Below are 18228 nucleotides of genomic sequence, written 5' to 3'. Positions count from 1 at the left end.
CATTTTGAAAGCATTCATTTTCTTAGGTGGAATTTTTCTAGATACATCACTGCTCTGAAAGAGTGAACTTACTTCCAGAGGAGTCGTGTATTGACCAAGAACTATGTTACATTATTTCAGCATTTGCTCTTTTCCCTTCATTGCTTAGCTTTTCCAAAAAATGTTCAGTAAAGAAAGTATGTAGAATCAGTGTGGTTTCCCTTCTTTGATCAAGCCTCTCCGCTATTAATTTCAAAAGAAAAAAAATAACCTATCAAAAGATCTGTTGTTTGTAGACTTGGGCAGAGAAAGCACTTTAAACAAAGACGTAAGGTCTTTGAAAAGAGTTTGTGTAAATTCAGAGACTGAATTTCTGTAAGACAAAGGCTTAAATTAAATATATTTTATTATTCAGAGGAAAAGGGTGATTAGTAGGATAAAAGCTGCTACAGCATCAATTGCCTAAGTTGGTGAGAGTCAGAATTTGATGATTTGGGCTTTCTTTTCATATCCTTTGTCACATGCTCACCTCAGGAGAGAGGTGAAAGTTTGAAAAGAGCGACAAGTATCAGGGAATTCCCAAAATCAGATCCAGAAACCTCTGGCTGCTCCAGAATGCAACTAGCACAGAAATGATTTAAAGTAATAATGGGGACGGACTTAACTTCCCTGTCTCTGCCTCCACGCAAACAGCTTAAAGGTGGGTACGCCAGGGAGATGGTTCTCAAAACTGTGGATTATGAAAGCGTCGTCATCTCCCTATTACTGTTGCTCGTTTTTGACCCGTTGAGTGCCAACAGCATACTTGGAATTCAACAAAACAGCTCAGTGCACATGGAATTTTACAAAGCCTATGAGAGAAAAAAGCAGACCATTTTCGGGAAAAGCAGATTCTGAGCTAGTGTGCATGAGTCATCTCCATCTACCAACAAATTGCTTTGGCCCTGTAATGAAGTCAATTTGTGTAATCTGGAGGTCCTGATGGTTTTAGAGGTGCTGGTGGATGTCTTAACTAGTCTGTTCCTGCCCTGCCTTTCAGAGGCACGCATGTTTGCTGCTCACCACAGACTGAGCTTGATGATTCTCTCTCTGTGGTTGAGAAGTGATTACATTTGCTTACCATTTCTCAAGTTCCAGCCTAAAAAAAAACAAAAAAACAAACACACACACACACACACACACACACACACACACAGAAAGAAAATGATGTTCTTCTCACAAAGGCACTGCCCTCTAGTAACTGAGCCATGCATGAAGGACATTTGGAAACGGGGCAATCACAGGGAGTTTGGGGAAAGGAAAAGCAGTAACGAAGCAGTAGGAATAAAAAAGGAGTACACTAGGGAATAATGAGGGAGGAAAAGAAGTTCTATCAAAAAGGGAGCAACTCAGGGAGACATGGAATAATGCAAAATGACATAAAACTGGGATTTTCTGGAATACAGAGTCTAAGAAAAGGAAGGAATTAAATTTAAATGGAATACTCAAAGAGGAAGAATACCTATAGTCAAACTAAATGAATATAGCAACACCTCTATTTAGGGGTTAGTTAACACCTAAATAAAGCTACTTAGTAGAGGTATTTAGCAGAAGTACTTAGTATGGCATAGGTACTTAGCCCAGCAACAATGGAATGGATCACAGATGAGGAAATCTAGGACCCTTCTTCTTGCCTGTGGTAGGCAGCCTCGGGGCAGCAGAGACGAGGGAGTGGCCCAGTCCTTACCACCTGGCTGGTCCAGACCAGGGTTCGCTACGCCGTGCCCACTGCTCAGAAGCTGCATGGGGAAATGAAAAAAGTTAAATAACTGAGTAATGGTTTCATGATTTTACCTAAATTATGTAGAACAGGGGAAACCATGAGGAGTATTTTTGGGGGGGAAACAGAATCAATCTGTCCCTATCATGTGATATACTAGGGTGATTTTCATGAATTTCACATTTGCTGAGTACTACCTTGTTGCTTGCTGGTGAAAAATTGGTGATTCATCAGCTAGTGCCAAGACACACTTTGAATATCATATACATTGAGTTAGTAATTTCTCCACCTTCATATATTTTCTTCATCTCTGTGGCTGTAGGAGTAGGACTGTGCCAATTTCTTTGCCTCAGTCTCAACATGTAGTTATCCATTCCTTCATGATTGTTGCGATCTTCTTGTTTCAGGAAACATGGTGGTTACCTGATTTATAAAGAGGAATGGAATAGCCTTACAGAAGGCTTTAGGTTTAGGTGGATCAGAGTTAAGTCCTATCCTTTCTACTTACAGCTTTGAGCCTTGGGAAGTTTCATAACTTTTATTATTCTCAGACTTGTATCAGCTCGGCTTATCTGGATGATTACACTTAGGAGATGTAATAACAGAGTGACTGGAAGCTAGTGAGCATTTATTATTTACTATGTGTCAGATACTCTGTAAACTCTACTTTAGTAAAATTTCCTTCACAGGCAATCCTTAGGTTCTGTTATCACTCTCATGATACAGGGAAGAAGAACAAGGCTTAGAAAATTTAAGCAAGTTGACTAAAGTCAAAAGTGAGTGTCAGAAATAGGTTAAATATTGGGCTTTCTGGGTCCAGAGTGGATGGTTAATCCATGTGTGCGTCAGCCTCCGGCTGGATAAGAGCCCAAGACAGAGCCTAGAGTGGAACAGGTTTACAAAATTAACTTCGCTCCGCCCTGGGCTGGAGGGACTTGCATTTTGGTGGAAGGTGACAGAAGTGGGGGCGGGGCACGGGGTGAACTCAAACATACACTAAATGTCATACAAACAGAAGTGTAATTTTTAAGTGGCAGGAGAGCACAGCAGAGGGCGCTACTCACTGCCTGCGTTAAGTGGGGGAACTCTGAAGGAAAATTGAGCCTCGTGGCAGGCTACCTGTAAAGGGCTTTCTAATCCCATCAAATAGGACTGGGCTTGATCCATCTTAATTTATTTCATTTCAGTATAAATAAATGTGGTTTGGGGGGTGGGGATATGGAGTGTGTGCCACCAAGTTCCTCAAGATTCTCCTCCTAAGGAGGGCTGCATTTGGTGTATCTTCAGACAAGCCAACTTCCTTTGCAGGACCAGCCATCTGGGAGCTTGTTTTATTCAGAAGTCAGCATGTTGAAATGATGCAACCTGTTGTATTTCTGTTTTTAGAGATAAGGCCAGATCAACACTTCTTAGAATACTGTATTTCTTGAGGATCTCTCTCGTGTTTTTCTTTTCTTCTCTCTTCAAGTAGAGCAGGACTTTATATAATTCGTGCCCAGCCTTGAGCACTGTGCTTGGCCCGCTGTAGATGGGCAGTAGATGTTTACTTAAAGCATGACCTAAGCCTTAAGAAGAGAGATTATCAAATACTTAATTGTATGCCTGAGATGCAGATTTAAACAAGAGGACACTGTGATGGAAGCCTGACACCAACTGTCATGCCCTGGAGCAGAATAGATCAGTAGAAAATTAGGGCAGTGGTCCTTGCTTTGCATCTCTCTTCCCCTAAAGTTCATTCCTTTCCCTGCTTGCTCAGATAGATACCTAACCCTGTCTCAAGTTTGATCCCTGTAGTGACCAAGGAAATATTGAAGAATTTGCTTCAATTTCTAAATCTAAACTCAAGATTATGAGGATGAAAAAAGAACCAATTAGCATCATAGATCCTCAACTTCATTGGTCTCCCTTTGACTTATCCCTACATGCACTAAAGTAAACGTTTAGAAAGGATTTGTGGACAGATGTTTAGGAAGCAGAAAGGAGGATTCATATAGCCTCAATTTAAAATGTACTTTCTAATAAAATGTTACATTTTAATTAAAAATATTTCCATAAGACACTGTGTAGAGTTGAATAGGTAGTTCAGAAATACCTGAACTCAAATCCAGGCTCAGCCACTTACTATATGATTTTATCTTTTGAATGTTACTTTCTTCATCAGCTAAATGGAAATAATACCACCTATCAGATATGGTTGCTGTAAAAATTAGATGTAAAGTGGAGATGAATCAGAATATACATAAAATGCTTAACACATAATCAATACTCATTAACAGATAGTCATCATTGTTATAATGCAATATAAATTTGATTATGCTAGGGAAATAGCTAACAAGGGACTTATGTTGTAAAAATATGCACCATCAATAGACATTTAATGGTTCTAATTTATTTGACAATTTCAAAGAAATTTAAGTCATTTTATTCAATTATTGATTTTTGTAACTGGGCAATTCTTTAAACTAAACAATTAATTTAAAAATAGTTAATAGTAATGTGATTAAATTTCCAAATATGCCCAAACTGGCACTATTACTGTACTAATAATGATCTAATTTCTGACTAAATTCTATTCATTCTGCTTTAGTACAAGAAGTACTTCTTGTGAGATGATAGGAGATGATAGGAGCTGCAGAAAACAGGATGAGTCTGTATGACATTACAATTAGAAATGGCAGTTCTCTTAGAGAGATTAAAATCTAAATGGACATTTAAACCCAGTCTTATCTCTAAGAAGATGGATATTTCTTTTGGGGGGCATGAAGAATAACTTCAAGGACCTTTCTATTGCAAGGTGGTTTGCATATATAAATCGGTGTGATTTGGGGCATCTGGAACTAACGTGATCTGGAAAGGATCTACCGTGTGGTGATTTGTGACTTGGACAGGTGCATGTACATGTACGGTGGATGCTCACGTTAGTTTCCTACTGCTGCTCTAGCAAATTAGCACAAAAGTAGTCATTTACAATGGCACAGATTTGTTACATTATTGTTCTGGAGGTCCAAAATCCAAAATGGGTTTCATTGGACCAAAATCAAGGTATTGGGTGGGCCAAGCTCCTTCCAGAAGCTCCAGGGGGGAGATCTAGTTTTCTTGCCTTTTCCAGCCTCTGGAAGCTGCCTGCATCTTTACTCGTGGGACCTTTCCTCCACTTTCAAAGCCAGTAATGTAGAATCTGTAGAATCCGCCAGGCCCTCTCCCTCACCCCTACCTCTGCTTCTGTCATCACCTTTTCCTTCTAACTGGGACTCTCCTGCCTCTCTCTTTCACTCATGAGCACTCTTGAGACTATTACATGGAACCCACATAGATAATCCAGGATAATCTCCCCATCTCAAAACCCTTAACTTAATCACACCTGCAAAGTCCCTTTTGCCATGTAGAATAATACATTTACAGATTCCAAGGAGAAGGATGTGAACATCTTTGGAGGACCAGTATTTTGCTTCCAACATTGCTGAATCTTGTCTTCTTCCTCTAACAGGCAGCTGGAAATATAGGATCTCTTCCAGGATCTGGTGAACTGGAAGCGTACTGGTTAGGGAAGTGTGAGTAAGGAGACAAGAACTAATTCTTTTTATAACCCTGAGAGATTATCTGTTTTTGTTCATGTATAAAGCATGGTGAGCAGATGAAATCAGATGAATGAATGGATCTGGGGGGAGGTGACATGAGTACACACAACAACACAGTGCATTTGGAGGGAATAGAACCAGAGGGAAGTTAGTTTAAAAAATGGAATCTGGTTCACTCTGCTCGTTTGCTGGATGGATGCCACAGTACAGTTTTTGTGTGGAAGTGTGGCATACACTTCCACTCATTTTACTCTTTGCCCTTCCTCCCCGTTATTTTTAAGAACTGTAAACTAATGCAAGATTGTGCTGTATACTTACTCTTTCAGTTTATTCTCCATTTCTTGGTTTTATAATATTCAAATGGAGTAAAATATATAAAACTCAAATTGATTACAAATTTAGGCGCGCCTGGGTGGCTCAGTTGGTTAAATGTCTGACTCTTGATTTCAGCTCAGGTCATGATCTCAGGGTCGTGAGATTGAGCCCCTTGTTGGGCTCTGCACTTGGCACAGAGTCTGCTTGAGATTCTCGCTCTCTCCCTCTGCACTTCCCCCTGCTCTCTTTCTCTAAAATAAATAAAAATCTGGGGCGCCTGCGTGGCTCAGTTGGTTAAGCGTCTGCCTTCGGCTCAGGTCATGATCCCAGGGTCCTGGGATCAAACCTCACATTGGGCTCCCTGCTCAGTGGGGAGTCTGCTTCTCCCTCTCCCTCTGTCTCTCCCCCTGCTCATACTCTCCCTCTCTCTCTCTCTCTGTATCTCTGTGTCTCAAATGAATAAACAAATAATCGTAAAAAATAAAATAAAATAAAATAAATAAAAATCTTTAAAAAAATTGATTACAAATTTGACTTGGCAGCAGCATTCCGAATGTTTAAGAGAGATGCATTTTATTATTAGCTGATGGATATGCAAATATTAAGAATTATAGAAAGCTTATTCATGCTAATGGCTGTGAGCCAATGCTATGTCCATCAGTTTGATACCCTGTTCACAAATCCAAACTGGGTTAAAGATCAGATTTAGATTTGGTGGAATTTAGTTCATCACTCTCCCAATTTAGTTCTAAATCAATTTTCCAAGTACTAAGCAGTTGACTTCTTTATAATGCATCCAAAATACAACCACAAGGCTATTGATGTGGCCCTGGAAGTGCGTCTGCCTGCTTGAAGCTGCCCTCTGTGTTTGCGTCAGCTTCGCGCGCCTGTGTGGCATGCGAGGGTTCTGTCGGGCTCTGAGTTTGGACTGAATAAAGATTTCTTGGATTAACTTTAGAAAAGTTCAAAGAAAAAAAAATCATTGAATTCTCATTTATTTGCTCAAGAGTTCAAGTCACTATTAAACCTTAGAATTTCTTTTGAGTCATAATTACGCACTGGGTTAGCTCTCTAGGACTATTTTTTATATGTTTTTATCATACATGCAATAAGAGGCAGTTCACCACAGAAAAAGGCATCTCTTTGTCGTTTGAAGTCTCCTTTATCGATTTACTGGGAAGGTGATTATTTGGGTTTGGCTTTGGTTTTTGGACCCGTGTATTCCTTGAGAAGTAGCGCAGAATTGGAGTGTCACAGAACGTGGAGCCAGACTGTGTGGCTTTCCCTTCCAGCTCTGACACTCACCAGCCACCTGTCCTTGAGCAAGTATTGTAACCTTTCTGTGTCTCTGTTTCCTTATCTGTAAAATGGAGATAAAAAAATAAAAATAGTCTCTACCTCATAGGGTGGTTGAGAGCACTCCATGGATTAATGTCTGACACATAGAAAACACTTCATATGTAGTTGCTATTGTTTTTTTACTTGTTGAGTCATTCTTTTGAGTCCTTTATCTGTTGTTCAATAATGTTTGCAGTTTTATTTCTGATGTGTTCGTGTTCTTTACTAAATAAGTAATGCTTTTAGCCTATTTATTATAACTGCCCCCTCCAGTTTTCCTTTTGTTTTAGAATTATTTTTGTTCAAAAAATTTTTGACTTTACGCTTTTTTTATGCTTAGAAAGTCCAATTGAAATCATTTTCTACTTCTCTGAAGGTTTTTCATCATTTTAAAAAGCATTTAGTTCTTCACTCCATCTAATACCCTGTAATGTGCTGTGAGGTGAGGAACTGTTGGATGTTTTCCACAAAAGCATTAGCCAGTTTCCCCAACATGACTTGTTGGTAATGCTGCTCTCTCACCCTGTTGCTCTTCCACATACTCATGTGGCCAACTCCTTCATGTTTCAGTGCAGATGTCCTACTTCTCAGGATGCTTTCCCTGACACCTGCTCATTGACACACCTGAGTGGATCATGTCCTCCCCGGGAGGCTCTCAACTCACCAGGGGCAAACCCATTAACTCTTGGGTTGTAATTGCCTGTTTTTCTTTCCAACTAGTCTGAAAGCTGGGGAGCATAGTGAATGCATCATGTGCTTACTACAGATAACCAATAGTTGTTTAATGATAATAAATATATTAAAAGAAGGCTTATTAATTATACAGTGCAAATCATTTCCTTTTGAAATTTCATATGGTGGGGTGCCTGGGTAGCTCAGTCGGTTAAGAGTCTGCCTTCAGCTCAGGCCATGATCCCAGGGTTCTGGGATCCAGCCCCGCATCGGGCTCGCTGCTCGGCGGGGAGTCTGCTTTTCTCCTTCCTTCCCCCTTGTGCTCTCTCTCACTATCTCTGTCTCTCTCAGATAAATAAACAAAATATTTAAAAAAAAAAAAAAGGAAGAAATTTCAAATGGCAAAGATAGAGGGAAATATGTGAATGTCACCCACAGTAATTAGATTTCCATAGAGTTCTTTTTCTTGTTATTGATGGTGTTTGTATGTTTCTGTACTATGCTAGTCCACACAAAGAGGCCTACAGTGTTATAGCTTCATGGTGGGATTAGTATCTTCCACCTATTGATGGCCCTGCTATCTCATTTAGGGTACTTTGTCTTTAATGTTATTTTGCATGAAAAGAATATAGCCACAATGACTTTTCTTCATTTTATATTCGCCTGTTACATTTTTACCCAATATTTTCTCTTTAAGTTTTGCGTTTTCTTTTAGGTTGATTTCTTGTGGGTGGCATATGGTTGGATTTATTTGTTTGTCTTTCAGGGTGGAGTTTGACCTGTGTTTATTTTTATGACTATTACATCTGATCTTATTTCTACCTTCTTGTTTAGGTATTATATGTTAAGGCCCTTTGTTTTCTTTTGGAGTGACTTTTGTTATACGTACCGTCTTTGAGTTTGTGTTGACATCTCACCTGAGTACCAGCTTGGATTCATACAGACTCTAGCTCACAAAACTAAAATTTCAGTAACCAGTAACCAATTTTCTAATTCCTTTTAGTGTTCAGGGTAATAAAGAGGACATCTAAGGATATCTGAATTTGGTTTCTTCATCACAGAAACTCTTCATAATTTTAGATAATTGTAGAATTTTTCCTCTCTCCTTTTAAAACTTGCAATGTTTTACAAGGATTTACTGTTATATTGGTGTTTCAAACTTAATTTTACTTCTGGATTATGGTAAATATTTTAAGTCTATGCCCAAATTTTAGTTTTAGCAATTTTTCTTCAAATTTATCTTATTTGTTCGACTCCCACTCCCCCTTCCCCCGCCCAACCCAGCTTCTCACTGAAATGCTATCAATTTACAGTTTGGATTTCGCTCTCTGTTCTCTGTCATCTCCTTTCACATTGCTGTTCATGTCAGTCATTTTCCTTTCCACAGCATATATTATTCTATTTACTGCCCCCAGTGTGTATTTTAACTCTTCTAAAAACTTTAATACCCCTAGTTCTTTTCTCATCTCTGCCAGCTTTCTTTTCTTCTGATTTTACCTCAGCCAGGTGTCTGCTGTAAATCAGACCCAGCTATTATCAGCTGTGCAACACTAGCAAGTGGTCTGTCAGTGAAATGCAGAGGTCAAGGGATCTTACTGTATTCTACAGACTTCCACATAATCCGTATTGGGTGGGCAAAAGAGAAAAGAAATAGGTGACTCACAAAAATTTAAACAGTACTTGTGTAAGCCAGTTTTGAAGCCCTGGTGTTTAATATCTACCTTTCATCCAATTACATCCATTATAGTATTGTTATATGGTCATCCTTTCCATAAAACTTTATATCAACTACAGTTTAGAAATGTGTCTCCCATATTTTGAAAGTAAGAAATATTTACATTTAGAAAATGTGCCGAGGTGGAATCCTGCTTTAGAAATAAAATCATGACAGAGCACTTGGCTTTGTGAACGGTGCCACACTGGGTGTTTTCTGAAAAGACATTTTTCTGACTTTGACCATATTTTCAAGCAACGCACTGATCTCAGCACTATCGTATCAAACCATCGAACTTTGTTTCCAAATTCTTACTCTATGAAGATCTTAGGATCATATATACAATTTATTACTTCAGAGTTCTAGACAATTATTTGTTAATGGGAAATGAAGAGAGACCTGTTATTTGTTAATGTTGTAAGAACATAGCCTTTTATAAACCACTGAATTCCAAACTTAAAATTTCCTGAACAGCTGGTTAGAAGAATGGTTCATAATAATGAACCCGTTCGAAATGTCTGTTAGTACCAATCTGTGCGTATTTCTAAGAATTCTTTCACTGATAATAGAAGTGGTGAAATGAGAAGAAAATCCCAGAGTGCACTAATTACATTGACTATTCCTCATTGTTTTCTATATTTGACTTCTTAAAAGCTATTATTTTACTCCATAGAAACACAGAAGGGTGCCTATGCAATCCTTCTATGACTGACTACAGGCATGTGAATAATTGGTCTGGAAAGGAAGAGCAGTTTATCTTATTATATTGTACTACTTTGCTTTTTTAAAAATGCTTTAAACATGGACTCTCCATAAAAAGTAAAATTCAGGAAGGTATAATGAGTTTTGTAACTGGGCAAATTTTATTGGTTGATTGATTTAGTTACCTTGTTTTTAAAAACTGCAGAAGAAAAGCACATGTTTCAAGCTCAATAAAATAGATTTGTAGTCACACATCTCTTATGATTTAAGAAAATAGGAAGTGGAAGTAAGTGTATACTTACGTATACTTATATATGTATGTATCTGTATACATTTGTATACATACATAAGTATACATAAGTGGACATAAGTTAGATCTATGTGTAGTATATTATAAAAAATAATAATATAAATCTTTTCCCTAAGAACCTCAGAATTCTTATAAAAGACATTCTTATCCTTGGCATATAATCATTTTCATGATAACAGCTTGTATTTTTTAGTGTTTTATTTTCTTTCAAAGTGCTTCCTTCTATGTTTTTTCTGCTTTATAGGATTTATTCTGTTCTACAAAGAATGACTATTTGGGGTGGATTAGCAATTATTTTCTCATCAGCAAACAAAAGAAAACAGTTGATATTTAGGGTGCAATGGATTCTATGTCCAGCTATGCCATTAACTCTGGAGATATGGGAGAATTCACTGAACTTCTTTGGATTTTCGTTTAGTCATCTGCACAACGAATTGCCACTAAGCCCCAGAGACAAGTTACTTCTAGTACAATGATTTTGTGATGTTAATATTTATAATGCTTTCTAATAGAAATGGTCATTTAAAAAGTTTGTTTTCCCTTCCTTTTTCACAGACCACTTTAGCCTTATGGCATGTTCTTTCACAGTATGATTTCCATACTTAAATGTATGCAAATTCCCCCTATTTTTCCATAGGTATTTTAGGACAAGGGCATCTTTACTTGTTCTTGTGTGTCACCTCTCTCTTTAGAGTTTCCCTAAACTCATTTCATACTGCTCTCCGACCTCAGTTACATTCAAGCCAGTTACATTCAAGCCTTCTGAAATGGCACAGTAGGAGGTCGGGAGACCAATGTCCCTGTCTTCTTCCTCACCTATCCCTAAGAAAGAGGCTGTCTAGGGGTACCTGGGTGGCACAGTCGGTAGAGCATCTGACTCTTGGTTTCGGTCCAAGTCATGATCTCGGGGTCATGAGATCGAGCCCCGCGCAGGGTTCTGTGCTCAGCACTAAGTCTGCTTGAGATTCTCTCTCTCCTTTTCCCTCTGCCTCTGCCCACCCCAACTCTCTCTTTCTCTCTAAAATAAACAAATAGGGCGCCTGGGTGGCTCAGTTGGTTAAGCGACTGCCTTCGGCTCCGGTCATGATCCTGGAGTCCCGGGATCAAGTCCCGCGTTGGGCTCCCTGCTCAGCGGGAAGTCTGCTTCTCCGCTCTGACCCTCTTCCCTGTTGTGCTCTCTCTCATTCTCTCTCTCTCAAATAAATAAATAAAATCTTTAAATAAAATAAATAAATAAATCTTAAAAGGGGGGGCTGTCTTATCAACCTTAAAAAGTTATATCAGGTGTCATCAGCATCAAGATAGGAGCAGATAGATACACTGCCTTAGAGTACACTGGGCAGGAAGCATCACTTGTTTATGAGGTGAAGAAAGGATAGATGTTGACTTAGAAGGTTAAGAAACAATATGGATACAGCTTATTAACTCAAGGTAGTTTTCTACTCTATGACTACCTGTGTAGGCAAAGTTACTGATGGGAAGGAGAGAGAAATTAAAATGTAGTGTCTCTTCTGTGATCAAAATGAAAGTCCACAAGGCAATGGAATCCAAATCTCTTAATAATCAGGCCACTGATTTCCTGACCATTAATCTTGGGCATTTGCCAGTAGGATGAAAAATGATAAAAGTCAAATATTTGAAAAGTAAACGCCGGGCGCCTGGGTGGCTCAGTTGGTTAAGTGACTGCCTTCAGCTCAGGTCATGATCCTGGGGTCCCAGGATCGAGTCCCACATTGGGCTCCCTGCTTAGCAGGGAGTCTGCTTCTCCCTCTGACCCTCCCCCCTCTTGTGCTTTCGCTCTCTCTCTCTCATTCTCTCTCTCTCAAATAAATAAATAAGATCTTTAAAAAAAAAGAACAGTAAATGCCATCTGTAAATTTTAGCAAAAATAAACCGCTTTCTATTAAGATAAATAAAAGAATGACATCTTTTATGAACAGAATGCACAAGATGAAATTTTTATTTTAATGTGGAAAAACTTTAGGGAGTCATGTTCAATAAAATCTATATAGTGATCATTCACAACAAAGTAATAGTATAGTTAATATAAACTGAATTCATCTGTGTAGACAGATAATCCACAGGGGAAAATAGAGATATATTTTCTTTATCATGTGAAAAACTTTCAGTAGTATGTGAGAATGTGTTTTTATCAGAATCAACTGGAGGGATGTACTTTTGTATGGATATGAAGTTTTGAATGACAGGTGAATTTCACAAATAACTGACATTTGTTATATACACATCAGCGTTGTACAATCATCGCGTGCATATATCACAACTTCATATTCCTGTATATTTTGTATTTATGTTAAGTAAAATATATTTACAATTTTAATTGAAATATGTGAAAATGTTTATTTGAAATTGAAGTCCCTATGGAAAACCAGATACTCATGGAACCAAAACAAAGGATTTTTAATTTTTTCTGGATCACAGAAGTTGTTCTCATCTTCGGTTGTATACATAAACCTTAAGAGAAACTAAAAATAGAAAAAGCAAACAAGGGGTGCCTGGGTGGCTCAGTCGGTAAGCGGCTGCCCTTGGCTCAGATCATGATCCTGGGGTCCTGGGACCGAGCCCCACGTCTGGCTCCCTGCTCAGCAGGGAGCCTGCTTCTCCCTCTCCCTCTGCCTGCCACTCTGCCTGCTTGTGCTATCTACCTGTCAAATAAATAAATAAATAAATCTTAAAAAAAAAGAAAGAAAAGAAAAAGAAAACAATTCTGTAAGATGGCTCGATGTGGGAGCTGGTGGAGGAGGTAGGAAGAACAGGAAAGGGAAGAAACAGCTTGGTTATCTGTCACCTGGGATTGTTTGGGTTTTGGTGTACAGTGTACAGTGATTAAATCAGACCCATCCAAATAACAAAGTACCCTGAAGAGCCAGCCCTACTCGATGAGTTCCAGAAACTACCAGTCCTAAGGTGAAAGGCAGGGGGTGCATGAATGAGTAATGAGTATACATAATACATGCATACAGGCATACATGTATGGATGTATCTGTATGTAGATAGGTACCATACCCCGACTGGTCCCAGAAAGAACCCTTGCACATGATTCTGGAATTAGAGTTCTTTAAGAGTGAATAGTAAACCATCAAGCAGAGTGATAACAGCAAAGAATACTAGATTAAAGAAGAAAAATCTAGTTTTGAGACCAGCTCTGGTACATATAACTGAAGACCCCTGAAGAGACCCTGTCTTCCTTTCATATAAGGAAACATTTAGACAGGTTTCCATATGCCTAAAAGGAGCTGGTTAGATTAGGTTAGACTGTATGATCTTTAAGACCTTCTGTTTCTAACAACTGTTATTCTGTGATCATGCAATCAGTCTTTTGCTCTGTTTCCAAGCATGTAATTCCTGTTTTTTTGTTTTTTTGGTTTTTTTTGTCAGGTAGATGGCTTAAATGGGAAAATATCAGACCATCTGAAATGGGTGACTGACAAAGCTTTTTCTAACGGTGCTATTATTTCTCTCTCATGTAACACATATCTCTGTGAATAAAAGAAATAAACCCACAGTCTAATTCTCATGGCAATGGCTTATTTTAGCTAGATCTATCTCCTCGAGTGTTAAGGGGTGGAGAGAGAAGCAAAGAGCAATTTTTAGACTCGCTAAAGTTTTAGTCCACCCATCAAATCTGCCTCTCATTAGTTGTGTGATCATGGGAAAGTTTTCTAACCACTGTGACTCTCTATGTTCTTATCTATAAATTTCAGAAAAGAATAGCACCTACCTCATGAGGTTGTTAGAGAAGTAAATGAGATCATGCTCTTACAGCATTTAGCCTAAATTCAACACACGGTGCCTTATGAATGTTCATTATTAACATTATGAAGCTCTTAATAACTATTTTTCATCAAAATAATCACAGGAGTAGGAGTGGAGACAATGTTTTTGTTTGACGTGCACATAACCATATGCTCCTGTGTAGGCATTTTGTAGCTTTGCTTGAAAGCTTGACAAGAAGAGAGTGACTGTGGGACATTGAAAACACAGTACTGTGAAATGTTGCAGTCTGTTTTATGAGAGCAGGTATTTAAAATGCCTTTACTGTTCATAAGGTGATGCTATTTGCTCTTCAAAGCCCGAAACACGTATCTGAGCATGCTACGTTTGCTTTCAGTGACTGTTGGCCCTGATAAGCCCGCGAGTGGATTTGCAGAAGACAGTGGTGCCCAGAGCGAGGGCGTGTCAGACCTCCAGGAAGTGGTGTCCTTGAAGGAGCGGATGGAGAGGTACCAGGCAGCTGTCTCCAGGGGTGACTGCCGCAGCTTCTCTGCCAATGTAAGCTGCCCCCGGTGGTTCTGCACGGGGCAGTGGGCTTTTGGTCTGCCCTTCACACACCCTCCTTCCATCGCGGCACAGGAATACCACTGGGCAGTGGGATAAAGTGGAGAAAGCACAGACATAGTGTGAATCAAAGTCAGAGGTTACTCACTGCGTGAATTGGGGCTACTATCTTAACCCCGCTCCGAGCTTCAGTTTCCTTAACTGTAAAATGGGAATAGCCATCCACCACAGAGGGTCTTAGAGAGAAGTCAAAGAGATAATTTATGTGGAAGCCATAAGGCAGGGTATAAATGTGTTATTATTGCCATCATTATCATTTAACCTTATAGCTATTCCCCTCAGGAATGTTGGGAATTAATTTCAGATTTTAATAATGTGGGTCTGCATGCCGCCCTCCTCGGTCTCATGTATAGTTCATTAAATTCACTGGAAGTATCTTTTTTTTTTTTTTTTGCTTTTCTCATTTCTCTGTATGCACTAAATCCATTAGGAGTAGCTTAATCAACATAGAAATGAGGGAGATTAGCAATGTAGGCACTCTGCTAAACCAATTATGATTATAGGAAACAGCAGGATTCAGTAGGACCACCAATTTTTAGAGCCAAAGCATAATAAAGTCATATTCAAAAGAATTTGTTGGGTTCCATCATCTGTGGCCTTCAATCCACAGGGTTTGATGAGTCATTTTATTAGTAGCAGCTTTATAGCTTAATGGAATATAAGGATACTCTTTTATAATTATAATCTCCAAATTAGCAAAGTTGTTCATTTAACCAAAAGAGAAAGAGAGAGAAAGAATAGCCAAGAAGGGTGGTGTTCTAAAATAGCTAACTCTTAACATTCTTCTTTACAAATTATTTAGAGACAAGGCTGACTGTGCCAAACTCATTAACAATATTGTAATTCCAAATGACATTTAAGTTTTTACATAGTCATTAAAATCCATTTTAGATGCAGCATGGATTTTGAATGAATGTACAGAAATCACAGAAGCAGCTCGAGCCCTTCCAAAATAAATAGTATCACTCCAGGGCCTCCTGCCAGTCTTCTTAGATAGCACCCCCTGCTGGAACATTAAGGAACTTCACTACAAATTAGTGTTCGAAATTGGAGAAAAGATTCTTGGGGAAACAAATGGACTTTGAAAGCACTGAGTGAGAGACGGGTTATTTAGTAAACTTTTTTTTTTAATTTAGTAAGACTTTTATCTTTACAGACACTAGGAGAATACACAATAAGACAAACTGGTATGTATAATGTGCTAAAAAGAATATTTAAATCGGGTACTAAGAAAACTTAATTATCCCATTATTTAATACAAAAACAAAACAACGTTAATGCTATTATGAAGGTAGCCTACATATAAAGAATTTAATAATCCTTCTCTTCTCTGGCCATTTACAGGCAAAACAAACTGAGGGGAGTGATTTATGGGAGATAACGCATTAGTGACAAACCAGGCTAAATTCCTGGTCTCTGGACTCCTGTGCTCTTTTAACTGAATTCAGCTGCCTCCTCTCATACAAGAAAGCATCTGTGGCCCAACAAATGCCCTATTATCTGGTTTGGCCCTAAGTTAATATTGTGAGGGGTGGGGGGGGCGGAGGAGGAAGAGCACAAATATTATCTCAGATAAATCCTGGTAAATAGTTAAAGAAAAACAAAATAACTGCTTTACTGCCTTATCTGGTCAGATGCATCAAATGTCTGTTCAATTACAAAATCATGGAAACTGCCTATAGCAACCTTTCTGTCTACACAAAGAACCCAAGTATTTTATGTGCAAAATCTGGAGGTCTCTGATTCGGACCCAAACTGAATCCATTATATTTCAGTCACATTGAGATCAGTTTCGCCTGGTCCTGGCCTCAGCCGGATGGCATTTGGTTGAACCTAAACAAAAGTCATGGCCGTGGAAAGGCGGTAGTCTGCGGGAGAGTCCTAGAAGAGAAAGGGGAGGTAACATTTGTTAAGCAATGAATTAAAATGCCAGATTCTGTGCTGTGCAATTTTATTTCCTTTATCTTTTTTAACGCAAGAAATATGGGGAAAATATATTGTTATTCCCAGTTTATAAGAAATAAAACTTGAACTCTATTCCAAGGTTTTAAGTGTCAGAACTGGGATTAGAATCACTATTTGTCCAACTCCCCAAATTATGTTGTTTCTACTATGCGCAAGGACCCAAGGACAGTTCTTCATAAAGAAAATAGATAATTGTGTAATATATTAGCCTGGGTAAGTGTTAGGTAGTTAAGGTAACTTATTATTAAAACAACTTAATATTAAGTAGGTTCTATGTTAACTTGTTAATAAAATGACTTAATTATTATGGGCATACCCATTAGATTCCAAATCTTACTTCTGAGTCCAAGAATAAGAAACAGTGAACAAGGATAAACATAAAAATGTTTAACACAAAGCAACCTGTTAGGTGGTCATTTACAATAGCACAGATTAGTTGACCTTATAGCATATGGGGCTAAACAGGCAAAGTCCCAGGCATGCTCTCTGTCGGAGCAAGGAAACATCACTCCAGCTCATGCCCACAGACTGCTCCTTGAGCAGTACCACATATATAAACCTTCATTTACAAGCTGAGCTGAAGAAAGAAACCATATCACCACCACTAAACTACAATTCAAAGGACATCCTCACTTAGGGGGGTGAGCAGCAGTAACAGTGTAATAGTAGGACTACTGATAAGATTCATTAACTGTATGTATTTTTACACGTGCAATATGGTCTGATTCCAAAGCGCAATGCTGAAGGAAAGGAATGGGTATATTTGGGTTTTTTTATAACATTTGGTAGATGAGAGGCAACATGTTCAGTATAGGAAATGATATTTTTGTGAAAATGCACTTACGAGGAAAGTATTCAGTCATTAGCATAATTACTGAGGCTTACTAGATTAATTTGTGCATGATTCGGACATTGTTTATAGTTGTTGGAAAGAGTAGGCTTCTTCTTAACAATAATTGCCTTAATTTCCATAATTTAATACTCATATATTAGCTATGTTTGATCAATGCAAGGAAGGCCACTTATGTACATTAAATGTCAGGGAGGGGAATAAGAAATATGGTGGCCTTATTTCACCCTTTCCCTTCTTTACCTTAAATTTCAAAATAGATGCCACACTTTCTCATGACCTTAACATGTATCAAACGGCAGTAACTGACCAGGATTTACATTTGAGGTTTGCTGCAGAATTTGGTAGAATCTAAAACATATAAGTATACATTCTTACCCCTTCTTCCCATGCAGCAAATACACATATTCTTAGATATCAGACAGTGCATGGAATTGGGGAAAGGTTATGAATCTGATAAAGCAACCACTTGAATTTGCTAGTAACCCAAATAATCCCAATTATTAATTCATTCTCCAGTATTTTGGGAAACCCCAAGATTATAATTGTATTTTTAGTATCTGCTTGAGAAACTACATATTGGGTCATGATTTCAGGATTCCCGGAGTCCACAGTCCATGTTAGGGGAACTTCAGCTCATGGGCATCCAGTTTCTTCCAGGTTTCTAGGTTTCAGGGTTATATCAGGATG

General features: G+C 38.5%; 1 protein-coding gene across 3 annotated transcripts in view; it reads left to right on the top strand.

The window, feature by feature from the left end:
• XIRP2 (xin actin binding repeat containing 2) overlaps positions 1 to 18228 on the top strand; it is a 311289-nt gene that overhangs the window by 247984 nt on the left and 45077 nt on the right. For all 3 annotated transcript variants that reach the window (XM_028124790.2, XM_088022124.1, XM_028124781.1), the window contains one exon: positions 14497 to 14657. In XM_028124790.2, the coding sequence (XP_027980591.1) occupies positions 14497 to 14657 (161 nt within the window). The remainder of the gene's footprint in view (positions 1 to 14496; positions 14658 to 18228) is intronic.

The sequence above is a fragment of the Eumetopias jubatus genome, unplaced genomic scaffold (genome assembly GCF_037043125.1).
Source record: "Eumetopias jubatus isolate StellerSeaLion01/CBP00866 unplaced genomic scaffold, mEumJub1_p1.0 scaffold_3, whole genome shotgun sequence".
Lineage (NCBI taxonomy): Eukaryota > Metazoa > Chordata > Mammalia > Carnivora > Otariidae > Eumetopias > Eumetopias jubatus.
This window is presented reverse-complemented; position numbering and strand designations above follow the sequence as displayed.